This window comes from Phyllostomus hastatus, unplaced genomic scaffold (assembly GCF_019186645.2).
Source record: "Phyllostomus hastatus isolate PE091 unplaced genomic scaffold, TTU_PhHast_1.1 phas_contig_198, whole genome shotgun sequence".
Lineage (NCBI taxonomy): Eukaryota > Metazoa > Chordata > Mammalia > Chiroptera > Phyllostomidae > Phyllostomus > Phyllostomus hastatus.
The window spans coordinates 8,096,956-8,114,753 of NW_025333715.1; the positions used below are offsets into that span (position 1 = coordinate 8,096,956).

General features: G+C 63.4%; 1 protein-coding gene across 3 annotated transcripts; it reads left to right on the top strand.

The window, feature by feature from the left end:
• Positions 1–370: 370 nt before the first annotated feature.
• On the top strand, positions 371–15,537 carry PVALB (parvalbumin). 3 transcript variants are annotated; one of them, XM_045835001.1, is made up of 5 exons: positions 371–490; positions 2,760–2,827; positions 4,439–4,571; positions 5,787–5,896; positions 15,317–15,537. In XM_045835001.1, the coding sequence occupies exons 2-5, from the start codon at positions 2,767–2,769 to the stop codon at positions 15,343–15,345; spliced, it is 333 nt and encodes a 110-aa protein (XP_045690957.1). In that variant the 5' UTR covers positions 371–490; positions 2,760–2,766; the 3' UTR covers positions 15,346–15,537. The 3 variants fall into 3 exon arrangements, with proteins under 3 accessions (XP_045690957.1, XP_045690959.1, XP_045690958.1); XM_045835003.1 differs by lacking the exon at positions 371–490 and adding an exon at positions 2,055–2,078; XM_045835002.1 differs by lacking the exon at positions 371–490 and adding an exon at positions 2,295–2,317.
• Positions 15,538–17,798: the final 2,261 nt, after the last annotated feature.

The window sequence follows — 17,798 nt, forward strand, 5'->3', positions numbered from 1 at the left end:
GCACCGCCCTGCCCCGCGAGGCCATCCTGAGGGAGATGATATGGGCACCGGAGCCCAGCCCGTGGCCTGTGCGCGGGAGACGATTCCTGTTCCACCCCTTTGCCAGCCTTTCTCCTCCTTTCCTTGCAGGATTTTGGAGGACAGAAACGTTGCCGCCATCTAAAGTGGTCATGGAAGGCTTCGTGGAAGAGGAGAGCCTGGCCTGAGCCTCGACTTCGGGTGGTGAAGGGAGGCAGGGGCCAGCGTTATTAATAGGCCCAGCTCAATGGGCCCAGGGAGACCGAATGTGATACAGACACCCAGCACGGCGCTGGGGAGTACCTGACACCGGAAGGGGAGGGGGCCGAGGGCTGGGGGGAGCGGTGCCTCCCAAAATAGCCAGGGCAGAGGCCTATATAGGTGGCTATCCCACCACCAGACGCACTGCCCGACAGGACCTCCCACCAGCCCGGCCTCTCACTGCAGGTTCCAGCCCCCCTCCCCCACCGAGGTGAGTGGCAGCTACGGAGGTCGGAGGTCGGAGGAGGATGGAGGGGCACGGTGGGAAGGGGCCAGCCGGAAGGAGCTGCCATGTCTCCCCTCCCTCCAGTGACGCGGGGCTGGGGTGTGGGGTGCCGCACAGTCGGCAGCTGGGGAGCCCAGGCCCCGGAGCGTGAGTTCTGGGGTGGCTGCCCTACCTCCGGGTGTGGCCTGCGGCACATTCTCCCACCTGCCCGGCCTCAGGTTTCCCACCCGTGAAACCGGAGGGGCGGGGCCAGATTTCTGTGGACTGGTCAGTGGGCAGAGCGGGCAGGAGGACGGGGGTGGGAGGTGGATGGGCTGAAATGACGTCATCGGGCGCCGGGGTGGGTGGACTTCAGCCCAGAGAGGGAGCCACGTGGGAGGTCTCTGCAGCAGGACGGATGGACGGAGGGAGGAGGACAGGGACGGGTCTCCGTGGAGCCTTGGCTCCAGGGGCAGAGTCTGGGGACTCAGCTGTGTGGGTGTGGGAGGTCGGAGGGCTGGGTCCCTGGCACTGCGGGGGAGCCCCCCAGAGGAGTCACTGAGCCCCAGTCAGCAGCCCTGGGATTGGGCCACCCCCAGCCACCACCTCTCCACGAGTCCTTGGGCCACTCGCCGACTCTGTGTGGCCTCAGTCTCCCTGCCAGTGCAACTGAGGGCCCTTCAGCTGGGAACAGGTTCTCCCGCCGAGGGCTCAGGAGCGAGCCGAGCCGGGGCTGACGAGGCGGCACAGAAGCCCCGCACGTCCGAGTGAGCAGCCCGGCCGGGGCGGGGGCCGCAGGGCAGCTGAGGGGCCCGGCGAAGCCCTCCCACCGCAGGTCGGGTCCGGAGCGGCAGCCTGGGTGCCTTGGAAGCCAGACGGCGGGCTGTCGCCCGAAGGAGCTGACTCACAAGGAGGGGGGCAGCCAGAGCCAGCAGGTGCTAAGGTTTCCGGGAAGGGCAGCCGTCCAGGGCCGAGCTGAGGGAGCCGGCGTGGACAGTGAGCGCGAAGGAACTTGAGCTACTGGGTCGCCGGGCAGTTCTCCCCCCCAACTCCGCCCACCCTGCCCTCCATGGGCCCCCAGACTCAGCCCCTCCCAGCTGCCCACACACCTTCCAAGGGACCACCAACACCATCAAAACAACGGAGAGAGACAGAAGCCCAGAGAGGGCGATGCCCACAACCCAAGGTCACACAGCGACTTAGTGCGGCCCCAGACCTGGAACCCAGGAACCCAGCCCCCCCCCACACCCCGACTCCCTGTCCAGTGCTCCGCACCCTCCAGAGGCAGCTGGTTGCAGCCCGAACCCTTGGGCGGCCGTGGGAAAGAATGCAACCGGTTTCTGGCTGTCTACAGATCAGGAAGTGTCGCATTTCCAGAGATGACGTTTGGGCCATCAACCTGCTTAGGTCGTCTGGAAAGCGTGGTCTGAAGGTGCCACCCTCTCCCCACACCTGAGCCCTTCCAGCTCGGAGACAGGAGAGGGTGTGTAGAGATTCCAAGCGGCCTCTCCCGTCCTACCCTCCTCCAAAAGTTTAGCAGGGGGCACAGGGAGTCTGGACCCGAGCTCTACTCCGTGGCCAGGAGACCAGGAAAGTAAGTAGTTTACCAGGTCTGAGAAGGGTTCTTTGAAAAGTCAGACTAGAAAAAAAAATGAGGTTTCGGTAGGTGCATCCCTGACCAGATGCGGGATGGGGCACGGGCGTGGAGCCCACGGAGCGCCCGCCCACCTGTGCCGCCCCCACTCAGCGTCCCGTGGGTCAGGCTTCCAGACCTCAGCGCTCAGATTTTGCAGCATAAAATTTGCATCCAGGACAGACAGCGCGGAGGCTGAGGTAGGAGCAGAGAGAGTGGCGGCAGGACCAAGGGCCCCAGGAGGGTGAAGGTCTGGCCCCTGCCCGTGCCTGTCCTCCCCGAAGCGGCGGGACATCCTCCGAGGTGCACCGACCTCACTGCCCTACTGCGTGCCCTTGGCTGCAGGCGAGCCCTCCAGGCCCCGCTGGTGACGCGGGAGCCCCATAAAGCCCAGCGGCCGCCCCTTCCCCCGGCGCCCTGGCCGCAGCCCCCCGGATGGCGAGGACCCCCAGCGGGGGCGCCTGTGGGACGCCGGGCGGACGGAGCTGCTCCGGTTGCGCGCCCCGCCCCGCGCCCCCTGGCTCTGCGCCAGGCCGGCCCGCGTGCGCCGGGCGCACAGCACTGCAGCGCCGGTCATATGAGCAGAAATGATGAGAAAGGCACTTTTTAATCTTTTCGCACTTGCTCTGCCCGCTCAAACAGTTGCAGGATGTCGATGACAGACTTGCTCAGCGTTGAGGACATCAAGAAGGCGGTGGGGGCCTTTGCCGGTGAGCAGCGCGCTCCCCTCCCCAACCCTCTCCCCTCACCCACCGCCCTGGCCCCCGCACCCCGCGCCCCTCTGCGCGTGCATCCGGTCGGCGCCAGCAGGGCAGGGAGTGGGGTCCTCAGCATTTCCCAAAATCCGGGCGGGACTTGGATCGGGTGGGGAGGCCAGGCACCCTGCCCCAGAGACCGAAAACTTGCCGGCGCTATAGTCTGGGTGTCCGGCTTCGCGGACTGGGGTCCCGAACCAAGGGCGAAGACCCGGTGGAAGACAGGACCTTCGGGCCCTTGGGGTCCTTGTTCGCGCTCGGGACTGCCCCTTTAAGGCACGTGGAAGGGGCTGCAGGCACTTGCGCCCTCTCTCCGACCCATTCTGGCCAGGTCTCATCTCAGCCCGCGGTGGGCAGCGCTGCCCGCCCCCCACTGTCCGAACCCCCCACTCCGGGGCTCAGAGCCCCCTTCCAACGACCTGAGAGCGAGGTGACTTTCTGACGCTGGCGCCCTGCTCTGCCCAACCCGGTCTGAGCATCTTCAGCGCTTGCAACTTCCAGCCCCCGTCGGCGGCCCGCGGAGGGAAGCGGCTGCCTCACCTTTCTGAGTGGCTCAGGACTTGAGCGCTTAGCTGCCCCGGGTCTCCCTCCCATCACCCAGATGGGGGAAACTGAGGCTGGGAGAGGGTCTGCAACCCGCTCAAGGTCACCTCGCAGCCACCGGGGGTCTCAGGAGTAGGTCCCGGTCCCCCACCCTCGGGTTAGCCCTGGGCGAAGGGAGGAGAAGGGACCCTTACCAAGACCCCTCCCCCACACACAGGTTACTCCACCTAACACTGCGCGTTCCCCTGCGCGGCGTTCTTGCAGCGTCCCCAGCTCCTCTGTAAGAGCTCAGAAAGCCGGGAAGGGGGACCCCCTTTCCCCCCCTGGCTCGGTGGCTTCTCCTCTGGGCATGAAGCAGCTGGGGGAAGCCACCCTCCCAGGCTGCGGACATCACTCACCCCTTCTCCGAGGCCCACCTTGCTCCCTCCACATGGAAGCTCAACTGGGAATTCCCGGGGAGCCTTCTACCCCCACCCCCACCCCCACTCCCGCCCCGAAACTCCCACCAGAATTGCTTTCCACAGCAGAGCCTGGACTTTTGCGTCCTCCCCTCCCCCTCCTGTGTGCGACCTTGAGAGAAACCTGCCCTCTCTCTGTGTTGATTTTCTGGCAACTCAATCTGTGGCTGAGAAAAAGGGGGCCTTGCCCTGACCCTTTGCCCTGCCTCCCCCCCCCCGCCCCCAATGCACACACCGTGTGCACATCCCCCCAATTCCCTTGCCCACCCCCACGCAGCCACCCCACAAAAGGCTTCCTGAAAACCAGGGACCCTCTCTGCCTTCCAAGGCTGCCCCCACCCTCAGCCCAGGGGCTGGTGGTGAAGGCGGGGACAGGCTGGGGAGCCAGGGAGGCCGGGGTGCAGCTGACCTCTCCCACCTCGAGCTAGGTGACCCTGGGCACCACAGCCCCTCCCGTGGAGGCGGCGAGGAGGACTCAGTCAACCAGCTCTGGGACAGCCCCCCCCACCCCCTTCCCTCCTGTCCTTCCCCCTGGGCATTCCCACGGCTCCTCTCTGCCCCGCAGCCGCCGAGTCCTTCGACCACAAGAAGTTCTTCCAGATGGTGGGCCTGAAGAAGAAGAGCCCGGAGGACGTGAAGAAGGTGTTCCACATCCTGGACAAGGACAAGAGCGGCTTCATCGAGGAGGAGGAGCTGGGGTAAACTGAGGCGGGCAGGAGGCTGGGGGGGGTGGGGGTTGGGACTCCCTCAGCCCTTCCCTCCGCCCCCCTCACAGAAAACAGCCGGACCCCTGTTGCTTCCGGAAGAGTAAACTCAGCAGAAAGCGCCACTAACTAGGTTAAATTAGAGCTACTTAATGTTGTTAATGGAATGATGCTACTTGATAATTTAATACAATTCAAAAGGCCATTTTTCTCTGCCTAACACCATGGGCAAGACAGAGAGCGACAGCTCCAGTGTTTCACGGATTTTCATGTGGCTGTCAGGCTCCTCCCACCACCCTGGGACCCCCTGCCCTCCACACCAGCGAGGCCAGGGCAGCTCCTGGTGCGTCAGGGCTGGTCACCAGCCCTGGAGGCTCAGGAGTCAGGGGGCAAAGCAAAGGAGGAAAAGGTCATGACTTAGAGCGGTGCCAGCAGAGGAAGCCCCCGCCGCACCCCCTCGGCCACCTGGCGCGTGTCTGCCCGCCCGGCTGGGTCTGCGTCCCTCTCTGGCCTTGGGTTTTGTCAGAGAGCGAAGGGGGTGGGGGCGGAGAGGAGCCTCTCGAGTGAGAACGTCCAGGTCCATCCGACCTCACGCCAAACCATCCCACGAGGATACCCTTTGTCTGCAACCTTCTCCTCCAGTCCACCTGTGCCCCACGTGCACACGCGGGTGCAGGCACACACTCGGGCAGACTTCTTCCTGCCCTTCAGGTGGGGAGGACTCGTCCCCTCACCCCAGGTGTCCCGGACGCCTCCCTCGAGAGCGCCGCTCTGCTCCCATCGCTGCAGCCACCCCCCTGCCTGCTCTCTCTCCCAGCGTTTGCCCCTCCCCCCTATGTTTTCAGGTGGCCTCCCAGGTCATCTCTGTGCCCCCCACGCCACCCCCACCCCCGTTTCCAGCATGGCCCCCGCACAGAGGAGATACTTTTGTGTTGGTTGCATTGGCTGGATAAAAAGCAATTGCAGGTGTCCTGCCTGTAGACGAGGCGAGGTCAGCCCTCGGCTGAGGACAGCCTGTCCTTCCCGCACACGCACCCAGGAGGGGCTGGCCACAGCCCGGGGTGCCCAGCCGAGCCCCAGCGCACGCCCGCCCGCTGCGTGCTCCTGCCCCCGCTGCCCACTCCCCCTACGCAGACTCCGGCCCACCGTCCGCACGGTGTTCCTGCAAGGTGCCCTTGACCTGGCTCCCTCCCTGGCTTTTCTTCCCAGATCCATCCTGAAGGGCTTCTCTGCAGACGCCAGGGACCTGTCTGCTAAAGAAACCAAGACGCTGCTGGCCGCTGGGGACAAGGATGGGGACGGCAAGATCGGGGTGGACGGTGAGTAGCCATGACTGGGGGGCCTGGGCACATTGTGGGTCTCGGGATGTTTGGATTCAAAGCGCGGAGCTCCGTCCATTGCGGGGAAAGCGAGAGGACAGCCAGCCAGCTCCCGAGACCAGGTGAGAAGGGCAGGCTCAGTCTGAGAGAGCTGCCCTGCAAGCTGGGCCGGCAAAAACGGGGGCATTTTTTCTACATTTGAGCAATATTTTTTCCCCTCCCTACCTTGTAGTGGGGGAATCCAGGAGAATTTGGGATTTTCCCTGAACCTGGCCGACACGTTTACCTGGGTTCTGATCCCTGCTCTCTGCCCAAAGGGGCTGTGTGACCTTGGCTGTTCTCGCTCCTCCTCTGGGCCTCAGTCTCCCATCCGAAACCCGAGCAGATGGGGCCGGCCGATCCCCAGGGGCCCTGCCAGCCTCGGCTCTCACGTTCTCGGATTCCAGGGATGGAAATTCCTTATCTCCTATCCTCCCCAGCATCTTGTCCGGGTGTCCTGTAACTTCAGGTCTCCAGCCTGTTCTGGCTTCGCCCACGGAGAGCAGTCAGCATTGAAGGGGAGCCAGGAAAGCCAGCCTGCCAGGGGTTGGCTGGGAACGGGGAAACGGAATACCTTGCTTTTGGAGCTTTGCCCCCCGAACAGCCGAGGAGGGGCTGGGGGTCCGGCTTCTCACACCCTTCTGCAGCCAGATCGGACCCACGTTCACGGAGCACGTCCGCTGGCATCCTTCTCTTTGGTAGCATCGCAGCGTCCTTGGGAGTCGGCCCCGTTCTGCAGGGGGGCAGAGAGAGCTTGAGGCGCCTTCGCCTGTTCAAAGAGCCAGGACATCTGTGGTGGGCCGGGGATTCGAACCAGGTCTGAGTAACTCTTCCCAGCACGCTGTGCGGCAGCAGCCCCTCTAAGAATCTTTTCTGCCAGTCTAAGTGAAAATGGCGTGCAGGTGCTCGGCCTCTGGGTCCAGGCTGTCTCTGGGATCGGCTCCCAGCCCTGCCACTTTCTAGCTGTGTGGCTTCGGGCAATTGGTGTTCTCGTCTCTGAACTGAGGATAATGATTGTCCTCATCTCATGGGGCTGTCGTGAGGGGCAGATGTGTCGGCATGTGGAGTGTTTAAAATAGTGCCTGGCCCGCAGCGAGCGCCCCACGGCATGTGGTAATGGTGCCCTTTCACCCCCAGCACCCAGCCCACACCCGGCCCAAAGCAGGCGCCCGATGCACATCTGCGGCCTGGGGGTCAGGCCCAGCCCCCCAGGCTCTGCCTCCCCCTGCCCTTCACCAGCTGTGGCCTTGACCACACGTAGGTTCCCTCCCCAGACAGACAGGGCGCACAGTTGTATCCTAAGAACGGCTCGGGCTCGTTGTGGAAATGAAAGGGCGATCGGCAGAAACTGCTTTGGGGAAGGTGCAAGGATGCTGACCGTAGACGGAGTTTATTAAAGTTTTATGTCAGACACAGGAATAGAGGACCTCCAGCAAGGTCAGGCGCAGCGGCCGCCTCGCCCTGAGGGCAGCTGCCCTGGCTGTGGCTGCGAAGGAGGGAGGGGGTCTTAAAGGGGCCGGAGGGGAGGTGCTGGGGAGAGATCGGTGGCTGGTCCTGGGGACCCCAGTGAGTGGCCTGTCTCCCCCACACCCCCATCCTCACAGAGCTGCCCCCGAGCCTGGATTCCCGCCAGGACCCCTCCACACCCCCCCGGCCTCCAGACCTGCCTCCCAGTTTTACTCGCGGCCGATGTGCCACAGCTCAGAAGCCCCAGGCGGGGCCCTCGTGGCTGGCTGCTCACCAACCCCAGTGATGGAGAGAAACCAGGCCAGACCCTGGCCTGCTTCCCTGCTTCCCTCCCTCCCTTGCTGCCCCCTCGGTTCTCAAAGAGCTCGCTCTGCTTACCGGGGAGCAACCCTGGGCCGCTCAGTGGGGGAGGTAAAGCTGAACAAGGCCCGACTCCTGGAGGCACCGTTTCCTGGCCTCGTGCCCCTGAGCAGCAGCTCAGCGACCCCGAGCCTCAATTTCTCCATCTGTAAACTGGGCACAACATACCTGGTCGGGATCTCGTGAGGCATCTGTGGCACGATGCCTGGTGGGTGCCGAGTGCCGTGCCCAGCACATAGTAAGTGCTCAACTAATGGCATACTCCGGTTCTATGTGCACGTTGCTGACGGCTCTGTGTGTATATGCCCACTGGGCGCATATAACACCAGGCCAAGGCCGGGAGGATCAGATGTGCACAGTGGAGAGGCAGAGGCCTCGGGCAGGTCTGGAGGCTGTGGGCAGGGAGGCGGGGTGAGGCGTCGGTGCCAGCAAAGGCACAGACAGAGGCTGGAGAGTCTAGGGCATGCTCGCCAAGAGGCACGATGATTGATTTGCTCAGGGCGGGGTTTGCCCAGATAAGTGTTACCAGGGTGTGCGATGTGTGCCCAGCCCCGGGCTGGGGTCTGCATGACTGTCACCTCATTTAACCTTGAGGTGACAGAGGACACGAGTGTAGATGCAGAGAGAGCAGCTCCTGCACCCAAGGTGACCGTGGATTCGAACCCAGGTCTGGCTCAGCACCTTGCGGGCTCAGGTCCACCTGGCAAAGGTCTGGGGGGCGGGGCAGAGCGCAGCAGGGTGGCGGGGGGGGGGGGCAAGAGAGAGCAGATCACCCCGAGGCAGCGAGGCAGCACCCTGCTTCTGTAGTGGAGCGATGGAGATGCCTCCCCGTCCCCACTTCACCCCCCAACACAGCACTCTTTCTGGGGCGGGTGGCGGGGTGGGCGTGGCGACGCCCACCAGCCGCTGAGCTGGGAGGAGGAGCCACTGCAGGGGCCCAGGAGGCTCCGGCCAGCCTGCTTGCGCCCTCCAGAGGCTGCAAGGCCTGTGCCCTTCCGCCTGCTGGAGGGTGCTTTCTGCTCCTGGTGGGCCCCCGGGGCGAGTCTCGGAACTTGGGGTGCCTTCCAGCCCTGGGGACTCCGTGGGCATCACGGTGAACGAGCCTCTAGAAGAGGCCCAGCTCAGCTCTCAGGCTCCGCTGTGCCCCCTTGAGTCACGGTCACGGTGACGTTCAACGGCGGTGCTGAGCATTTTGCTCGCTGAATCTCCCCAGTTCTCTGTGAGGTGCTACTACCCCCGTTTATATATAGATGAGGACGCTGAGGCTCAGGGAGGCCGAGTGTTTGCCCAAACTTCCACGCCTCGGAAGAGACAAGGTCAGGGTCTGAGTTCGGGTCTGTCTGGATCTTGGGCGCATGCGTGTGGCGCCTGCCTCACCCGTGCCTTCAGAGCGTGGTGCGCTTCCACCGTCAGATGCCGTGTTCGTCGACTCGCCCTTTGCTTCTGTGCCCCCCCCCCACACACACACACTGGCGTGCCAGCCCACGAGGGCAGGGCCTTTGTTTTGTTCGTTTCTGACCCAGCACCTAAGAAAGGCCTGGCACCTGGTGCGGGCACAAGAGGAGTTTGTGGAGTGAGTGAGTGGACGTGTGTCCAGCCCTGGGCTGCAGTGACCAGGGAGCGTGGTGTGTGGCGAGAGGTCGGCCGGCGGAGGCTGGAGGCTGGGGGCTTGCGTGTGGCGGGTGCGGCGGGGGTTCTAGACTTGGGGCCGGCCTGCCTCAGTCTCCCACGCCGTTCGCCCTCCTGGAGGTGAGTGACACTCACCATGTTCTTCAGAACCCCAGCTGGAAGGGGGGGGACTGAACAACGGAGTTCTAATAATAACGCTTTGCGTTCCCGTCTCTGGGCAACTAGCTCCAGGAACCTCAGACGTTTATAGATGTGGTCGATTGATTCTGCAGGGCCACCCAAGCGCAGGTCTGGGCAAGGGGGCGTCTGGGGCAGAGGAGGAGCTGGACGGAGGTGGAAGCTGCCCAAAATCCCAGCCGTGGTTGCAAATTCCGGGCACAAACAGCCAGCGATGACAGTGAGGGGCCGCGTCCTTCTCAAGTTCTCGTCCTGAGCTACCGGGGAGGGGGGGTCAGGAGTTAGAGTCACCCGGAGCATTTCGTGTGACGCAGCAGGTGGTGCCCTGTCCCAAGGGCTTCTGATTCCTCAGGTCTGGGTAGGGGGCAGCCCACCAGCCACAGTTCTGCCGAGTCCCCGGGCGGCGCTGATACCCTGGGGACCATACTGGGAAAACCACGGCCTCACGGGGGTCCTAGAGAGTGGGCACCGTTCACGCCTCTTCCCGTCTCACAGACGAGGAAGCGGAGGTGCTGCCAGTGCTGTGGCCAGGCCCCCTCGGTGGCCAGGGCCGGTCCAGCCAGGACCCTCTGCTACCCTGCCTCCCCCACGAGCCTGTGTCCCCGGCCAGGCCTCTCCACACCCGGTGCCTGCCACACTGCCACACGGAACCTCAGTCAGGTGGCCAGCAGCAGCGGTGGCCATCCTCGTGGCGCTTCCAGGCCCTGGGGAACGGCACACGGGCCTTCGCTCTTTCAGCTCCATCAGCCCCCAGAGCTGCACGAGACCAGGGGACGGGGCTCAGGGAAGGGGGCGGCTGGCCATCAGTGGGGGACCCAGCTATCCAAACGCTGCCCCTCAGACCCCCAGTGTGCCGCCCCTCCCACCATGCACCCGCTCCCACCGCGGCTACGTTCCCCTGAAACCCGACCCTGTCTCCTGCACTCCCGGCCCGTGTAACACAAGAGGCTGTGGTTTGCTTTTTGCCTTTGTTGCTAAAAAATGAAGTCGTAACGATCGCCTAAGCTCCACTGTCTGCGCCTTCGCGTGTCTCCAGGCATTTGTCTGTTCCGCTTCCTCCTGGCGGACTCTGCTCTCTGTTGTCCTGGAGGGGCCTATTCCACGGGGGCGGTGGGGGTGAGGGAGGGAGCTCCGGCCGGAACCCTGCCGTCAGGCAGGAACCCAACTGCAGCCCGACAGGGATACACCTACGGAGGGAGTGTTCTGGAAGTGATTCCTTTCTCCCATTTTACGGGGATGCTTTGTCTTGTGAGCCACCCCGAACCCCTTTGGAAACAGTGGGATCCCAGCCCTCAAAGGAGACGACATCGAGTCCAAGACGGGAGGGAAGTGGGACGGAGGGAAGGAGGCCTCCCCCACGTGCCTCCCGCTGCCGCCGCTGCCGCCTCCTGTAATTCCAGCCGTCCAGTCCCGCCGGCGTTAGGTTTCCGAGCCAGGTGGGACGCGCCGCCCGCCAGGGCCTGCCCGCAATCCCATCTCGGTGCATCCTCTGGCAGCCTGACCGGGTCTGTGACTGGCACTGAGAGATGTGGAAACGGAGGCCGGGCAGACACGGTGTTCCAGAGTCACAGGGCGGATCCCCGGTCGAAGGGAACTGGGGCTCCCGACTCTGCCCCTCCCGCCTCCAGGCTGAGTGGATACGTTCGAGTTATAAATGGTTCCTGTGCTTAGCAAAACGCCGGCTGTACTTCCCGCATGGGCCTCCCTAAGGCCGGCCTCGCGCTGCACTAGACGGGACATGGGGGAGGCAGAGAAAGTGGCGCTCCTCACGTAACCACGCTCCTGCGACCGAGAGCAGGAGTGCGCCACCCCACCCTGCCCTTATGGGTCACCGCTGGAGTCAGAACCTGGGGCTGTGCAACCGCAGCCTCGGGGGCCCAGACACACCCCAGCCTGGGCCACGCCTGAGGTAGAATCTCCTTGGCTCAGTGACTCCCAGCCTCAGTGTCCCCGTAGGTAAAACGGGGACAAGAGCGCAGGCGAGGATGACCTGGGATGGCAGGCGAGGCAGTGACCCGCACAGCCTGGGCCCCCCGAACTGTTGACAGAGGCTCCTTGCAGCCCGTCCGGTGTGACCCCGGATGACCCTGCCTCCCCATTCTCCTGGGCTTGGAAAGCGATCTGTTTGCCGTAGCAATTGGTAAGGAACCCGGCCCCGGAGCTATTTAGAGGTGAGGTGATAAACCGGGAGGCCGGTGCCGCGGTGCCTTCGTCCTGGTCCCCACGACAGAGGGGAGGGGAGAGCCTTCCAGGCGCTGACTCAATGTCTGTCTCAGTTTCACCGGGGCTGTCAGCGAGTGCTGGTCTCATCTGTCAATGACTTCTAAATTTGTCCGGTCCCCACAGCACCCAGCACTGGGACAGACCTAGTTAGGCTAATTTCAGTTTCCTAAGGGAAAGGACGGGGCCGAGTCCTCCCGTCCTCTGACCAGGTGTCTGCCGCCCCCACCGCAAGCCCGGCCCTGTCTCTCTGGATCGAATGGCCCCGGGGGCCTTGGGGTGGGGGAGGGGGCTTCCACCGCAAAGGCAGCGCTGACTGGCACGGCGATGGGAAGAGAGCCTCTGGACCCCTCCCCAGACACACCCCCCCTCAGCAATGAGATCGATGTCGTTGCGCTGTGGCTGTGCCAGGCGTCGCCGCGTGAGGCTCCTCTCAGCCGTTGTCTCATGGAGCCCTCCCCCGCCCTGTGAAGGGGTACTCCGGCGGCCCACTGTACAGACGCGGAGCCGGAGGGTCGGGGGCTGCGTCCGTGGGCGGGCGTGCTGGGGCTGGGGTCCTACCCCAGAGGGGACGGACAGTGTCAGAAACGCCTGCCAGGTCAGCCGCTTGCTCTTGAGGCTTCCTGTGCCCTCTGTCACTTTACAGCTTCCTTGTCTTAGTGTCAGGACTTGATGGGGAGCGGGGGGCTGTTACCGGTGTTATATCAAAGCGCCGGCCTGTGTCAGTCCTGCTGAGCTCCGAGGGGGCGGGGCCTGACGCGCTAGACCACGCCCCGTGTGCCGGGCCCCTTCTGTATTTGCTCCGCTGGGCTTCCCAACCGCCGTGCGAGTAGGGTCATCACACCCACTTCCCAGATGTGCGCGCTGAGGCTCGGAGAGGAAAGTGGTGACCGAAGGCCACCCAGTCAGGACCGGATGGAACAGGGTTCAGACCCAGCTCCAGGGCTGCTGGGAGGCTGCACACGGGTACCAGTCAGGGACAAGAAATGGTGGGGACGACAGCAAGGCCGGGAAACAAGGACTGTGGCCACCAGAGTACCCACGCCAGGCAGCAGCCGGGCGTTCCGTAGGCTCGTGGCGAAGGGAGCTGGCGCTGCAGAAGCATCTCAATGGCAACTGCTACTGAGTGCTGGGTGCTGGGTGCGGGCTGCAGGCCAGGCCCGTGACCAGAGCTTTATGCTGGTTCCTCTGAGCAGCCCAAGGAGCACCGTTCCACAGATGGGAAAGCTGAGGCACGATGAGGTGAAGTCCAAGGTCACAGAAGCAAGAAGTGGGAACTGGGCGTGGACTCCTGGTTCCCTTGCTCCAGAGGCTGTGGGAGACTGGGGGATGAGTCTTCCAGACCCGGAGGGGTGAGGGGTCCTGCCCAGGGACAGGCATGATGGCAGAGCTGAGACGGACAGACACCCTGTCCTCTGACGCCCCATCCCCCCTCCCTACATCCCGCCACCAAACCAGCGGGCTGGGACTGGACAAGGTCTTCATGTGTTTGCTCATTTGCTTTGTCCTAAGGGCGGGGGTGGATGCTTTAGAGGAGACCTCTTCTGATGGGAGGGCTGTTTGTTAATTGGCTGGTTCCTAGGAACTCTGCCCCGAGGGAGGTGCAGGCTGAGCAGAAGAGCTGACCCCTGCCCTCCCTTCGTCTGCCAAGTGCCCTTCCCCGGGTTCTGGGAGGACAACACCAGAATCCCAGGTTCTCCGCAGAGAGCCGGGGCGCGTGGCCGTCGCGACACCCCAGCTGCCTCAGAGCGGATCACGGGGCGGGCGGCGGGGTTGGAGTCTTCTCAGAGGCTTTTCAAAGACCCCGGGGCTCCAAAATCTCTCCCACAGTCAGACTTCAAAACGCTGAACCTCCCACCCCTGGAGAGCCCCTCACCCTGACAGCACCCAGCGCTGTCCGGAGGAAGGTGGTAAACGGCACTTCACCGACCTGTCGTTTCCAGGGCGAGGGTCAGAGAGGTCGGTGCAGGGCGGGAAACGTGACGACCTGATCCCCCTCTTGGCGGTCTTGCAGGAGCTGGTGTTGGCAGGCGGATCCTGCCTGCTCTGTCCCGGGGCAGAGCACCTCGGTGCCCAAGGTCAGGGCGTGCTGGCTGGGCCAGTTTTGTAGGATGAATGGCAGGTTGGAGCTGGAGGGAGCTGGTGCTCCCCCCTCCCCCAGTGGGAGGCCGGCCCTTCAGGCACGGCCTGGCCGCGCCCACGTGGGGGTCCTCGGGGCAGCCCAGGCCAAGCCCCGCCCCTGCCTCCGTTACTTTCCGCGCGGCCTGGACACTTTCCCGTTCGGGCCTCCGTCTCCCCGTCTGTAACGTGGGGATTGCCCCAGTTTCCTCCCCGGCTGGCGTGAGAAGTATGTGAGGTAAGTTGGTACTTGTCGACCCCTAAGGAGGACCCGTGAGCCATCCACCCATCCGTCCGTCCATCTGTCTGTCCATCCACCCACCCATCCACCCGTCCCTCCATCTGGCACGTGTTCATCGGCACCCGCCGTGTGCCGGGTCCCTTCCGCTGCGCGGAGGGTGGGGAACAAGCCAGGGCTCCGCCCTCCTGGGACTTCCGTTTCAGCAGGGCCGACCGATACAAATACATGCATACACAAGACCATTCCTGACAGTGCTAGGAACCGAGAAGGGCGTGAAGAGGGGCTGACCCGGCAGGGTCCTGGGGGCGGCGACATGTGAGCTGGCCCGCGGGTCGCTCTACACCTGGGTCGAAGTGGGTCGGGGACCTCCGGGTTGAGAAGGAAGCCCGTGAGTGCAGCTTGAATCGCGCTCGCCACGCGATGGTGGCCGAGCTCCTGCACCCTTGGGCCTCAGTTTCCCCTTCTGTGAATGCCGCCAAAAGCATCCCTCCCGCGGGGTGGTGGTGAGAGTTTAATGAGGTGACACCGGCAAAGCACTGGCCCTGTAGGCGTTGAATAAATAAGAGTGTCCAGATTCTGTATAAATGGGCGGCATCGGCCAGGGAGAGCACCGATGATAAAAGGCATCTCAAAAGAACCGCCTGCCTCACGGAGCCACAGGGTTGGGGGAAGCCCCCGACCTGGTCTGAGGGCGTGGGTCTCAGACCTGGGTCTGAGTCCCGGCCCTGCTTCTCGTGAGCTTGTAAAGACTGCTGGCCCCTGAGCTTGAGTTTCCTTGTCTGCGGAATGGGAATAGTGATCAAGTGCACATGTCAGGGTCAGGGTCAGGGTCAAGTACAGTGTTGTATATACAGTGCTCAAGTCACAGCGACTGGTGTGTGATACTTTCAGAAAGTGCTCGTGGCCGTTAGGACTGTAGTCATTGTTAACAACTCGTGGGCTGGGTGACATCATGACGTGGCAGGTACGGGAGGCTCACCACCTCCCACCTCCATCCATTCATTCATTCATTCATTCATCCCCGCACTCACTTGGCCCATCACACCAGGACTCCCGCGGCAGATGTGAATGCCGAGAGAAAGCCCCGCGCAGGGGCCGGGCGATCGGCCGCACCAGCCTCTTCTCCGGGGCCCACCTCTGACTCACCTCTCTCTTCTTTTCTTTTGCAGAATTCTCCGCTCTGGTGGCCGAGAGCTAAGCGGCCCTGACTGCCCCGGGTCTCCCACCTCTCCGCCCCAAACCCCCCATCTCAGCTCCTCTTGCTGCCCTCCTGCGTTTCTGTTCGGTTTGTTTATGTTATTTTTTACTCCTCCCTGCCCCCCTTTGGCCCTCGAATGACACCATTCTTCTGGAAAATGCTAGAGAAACAATAAAGGCTGTACCAATTGGACTCTGCCGCTCAGAAGGGTCCAGGACTAGGGGTTGGGGAGGGCGTGGGTCCTACCTTGGGCTTCCAGACACACCTGTGCAGGGCTGGGGGCAGGATTTGGACAGAAAAACATGGGGTGGAAGAGAAATCTACTGAGCCCTCCTCTGCATTTGTTACTGAGCACTGCACTCCACAGAGGTCACGCATGAGTCCTTGATGCCACCCCCCTGAGGTTAGTGGCGAACCTCCCAGTTTACGGACCCTCAGAGCGGAAGTGATGGGTCTAAGCCCACACAGCTAGGACCTGTGGATGGATGGACGGGCAGACGGATGGATAGACATCCATTAAAACTCTTTTGGTACAAATGACAGGAACCAAACTCTAAGTGACTTAAGCAGAAAAGGAAGAAAAAAAACAAAGACGTGATTGGTTATGTACCCAAATAGTCGAGGGTGGGGTCTTCAGGAACAGCTGGATCAAGGGACTCAAAGATGCCACCAGAATTCAGTCCTTCTTCCCCTCCTCTGAGCACTGCCTTCCCTTGTGCTGGATCCACACATGGTGGCAAGATTTCCCTGCAGCTCCGGGTGTGCATTCAGCAAAACCAGTGAAAAAATAAAAAATAAAAAAGAGCTCTCTTTCCCATTCACTGCATCAGAAGGCCACGGATTTAGTCCCATTAATGCCGTAGCTAATGCTCATTGAGCACTTGCTCCGCACTGAGCCCTTCCCATGATTCCATCTGCACAACCGCCCTGTGAAGGGGGAGCATCATTGCGCCGCACAGACCAGAAAACCTGGGCCCAGGGAAGTTACACGTTCACCCGAGGTCGCACCGCCAGGAAGGGGTGGAGCCAGGACCCCACTGCACAGTTCCCTCCAGAGCCTGTGTCCCTCCTGGAACCGGTCCCAGATGGGGTCCCTGGCTGGCCCATTCTGGGGGCGCGACCTGTGGGGACAGGCGGCGGCAGTCACACCGGAAGCCCACGGCCTGAGCGCTGGGAGAATGTCCCTCTGGAACTCAGAGGCGGGGACGTAAGCTTGGTGGCAGACATGGCAGCAGCCCTGCAGGGTGGCCTCTGCTTGTCCCCATGCAGCCTGCGGTGGGAGTGGCATTCTCACTGCCACGGGTCGGGTCCCAGACCCCACACAGAGAGGGGCCCCGGGGACTTCCCCAGGCCCGAGGTGTCGCTGTGGCGGGCTGCCAGGGAAGGCGCTCATGGAGGGCAAGGCCCAGAGCTGGCCAGCACTTCAGGAGTCAGGGGTCAGGGGTCAGGCTACCTCCCTGGGTGGCAGCTGGCAGCCCAGGCCTGGGAGGGGCCTGGGGACGAGAACGTGGGGTGGGACCCCAACAGGAGAGGAAGAGAGGAGGGGAAGGGAGAGGAAGAGAGGAGGTGCGGGGCTCAGCCGGTGGAGGAGGCTGCAGGCCGGTCTGTGGGAGCCCCTGTATCCGAGCGGGCAGGCGGGAGTGCGGGTGCATCCACACTCATGTGCTCGCGACAGCGGCCAAGGTCGATGGAGGTTTCCCGTGGGGGCTAACGGCGGACTGTGGACACTGAGGACGGGTGAGGCCGGGCAGCCAGAGTGTCTGCCCTGGAAACCCGCTCAGGGCCTGCAAGACGGACAGGCAGGTCAGGTCAAGGGTGACAGCGCTGGCCTGGGCGGTCCTGAGGCCCCCTGGCCCCACACTCACATGACAGCCCACATGCAGTTCAGACTCCAGGTGGCGCCAGGGAGCAGCCCCGCGTGTTTGAGAGCAAGGCCGCTGGGGGGACACAGGACACTGGATCCAGAGCCCTTGATCTGGAAAGAATTTACCTACAGCCTGGGCAGGGCAAGGTCAGGACCAGGTGGGGGCACCTTGGGGGGTGGGAGGGGAACAGCGGGGTGGTCAGAGGGCACGTGATGGGAAGGGACACTGACACCCACAGTCACTGGCATCACCCTTCCCTCTTGCCTCCCACGTGGCTCTCCGCTCGCCCTGCCCCTCCCCCGTCCCCTCTCCACCACCTCTGCTGCCAGGACCCAGGCCCGTCCCAGCCTGGGTGGAGACTTTGGGCATCTCTTTCTCTGAAGCGTTACCCACGCCACTGTTCCCGACTCAGATTTGGCATCTCTACGGTGTGGGACCTTTACCCCTGGGCGAAGGTTCCCCGGTTTCAGCCAGGCTGGGAGAGCTGCTGGTGGGCGCTGCCCCAGCCAACCCCCCTCCTACCCCCCTCGCAAGTGTGCAGCCTCCTAGCCAGTCCCTGACCTCCCCTCCCCCTCCTGGTCCAGGGCT

What these genes read in the sequence shown, in the direction of transcription:
- PVALB (XM_045835001.1), top strand. Translation starts at nt 2,767, where the DNA reads ATGTCGATGACAGACTTGCTCAGCGTTGAGGACATCAAGAAGGCGGTG. An exon ending in ATCGAGGAGGAGGAGCTGGG is followed by an intron (nt 4,572 to 5,786) that starts GTAAACTGAGGC and finishes TTTTCTTCCCAG; the next exon opens with ATCCATCCTGAAGGGCTTCT. An exon ending in CGGCAAGATCGGGGTGGACG is followed by an intron (nt 5,897 to 15,316) that starts GTGAGTAGCCAT and finishes TTTCTTTTGCAG; the next exon opens with AATTCTCCGCTCTGGTGGCC.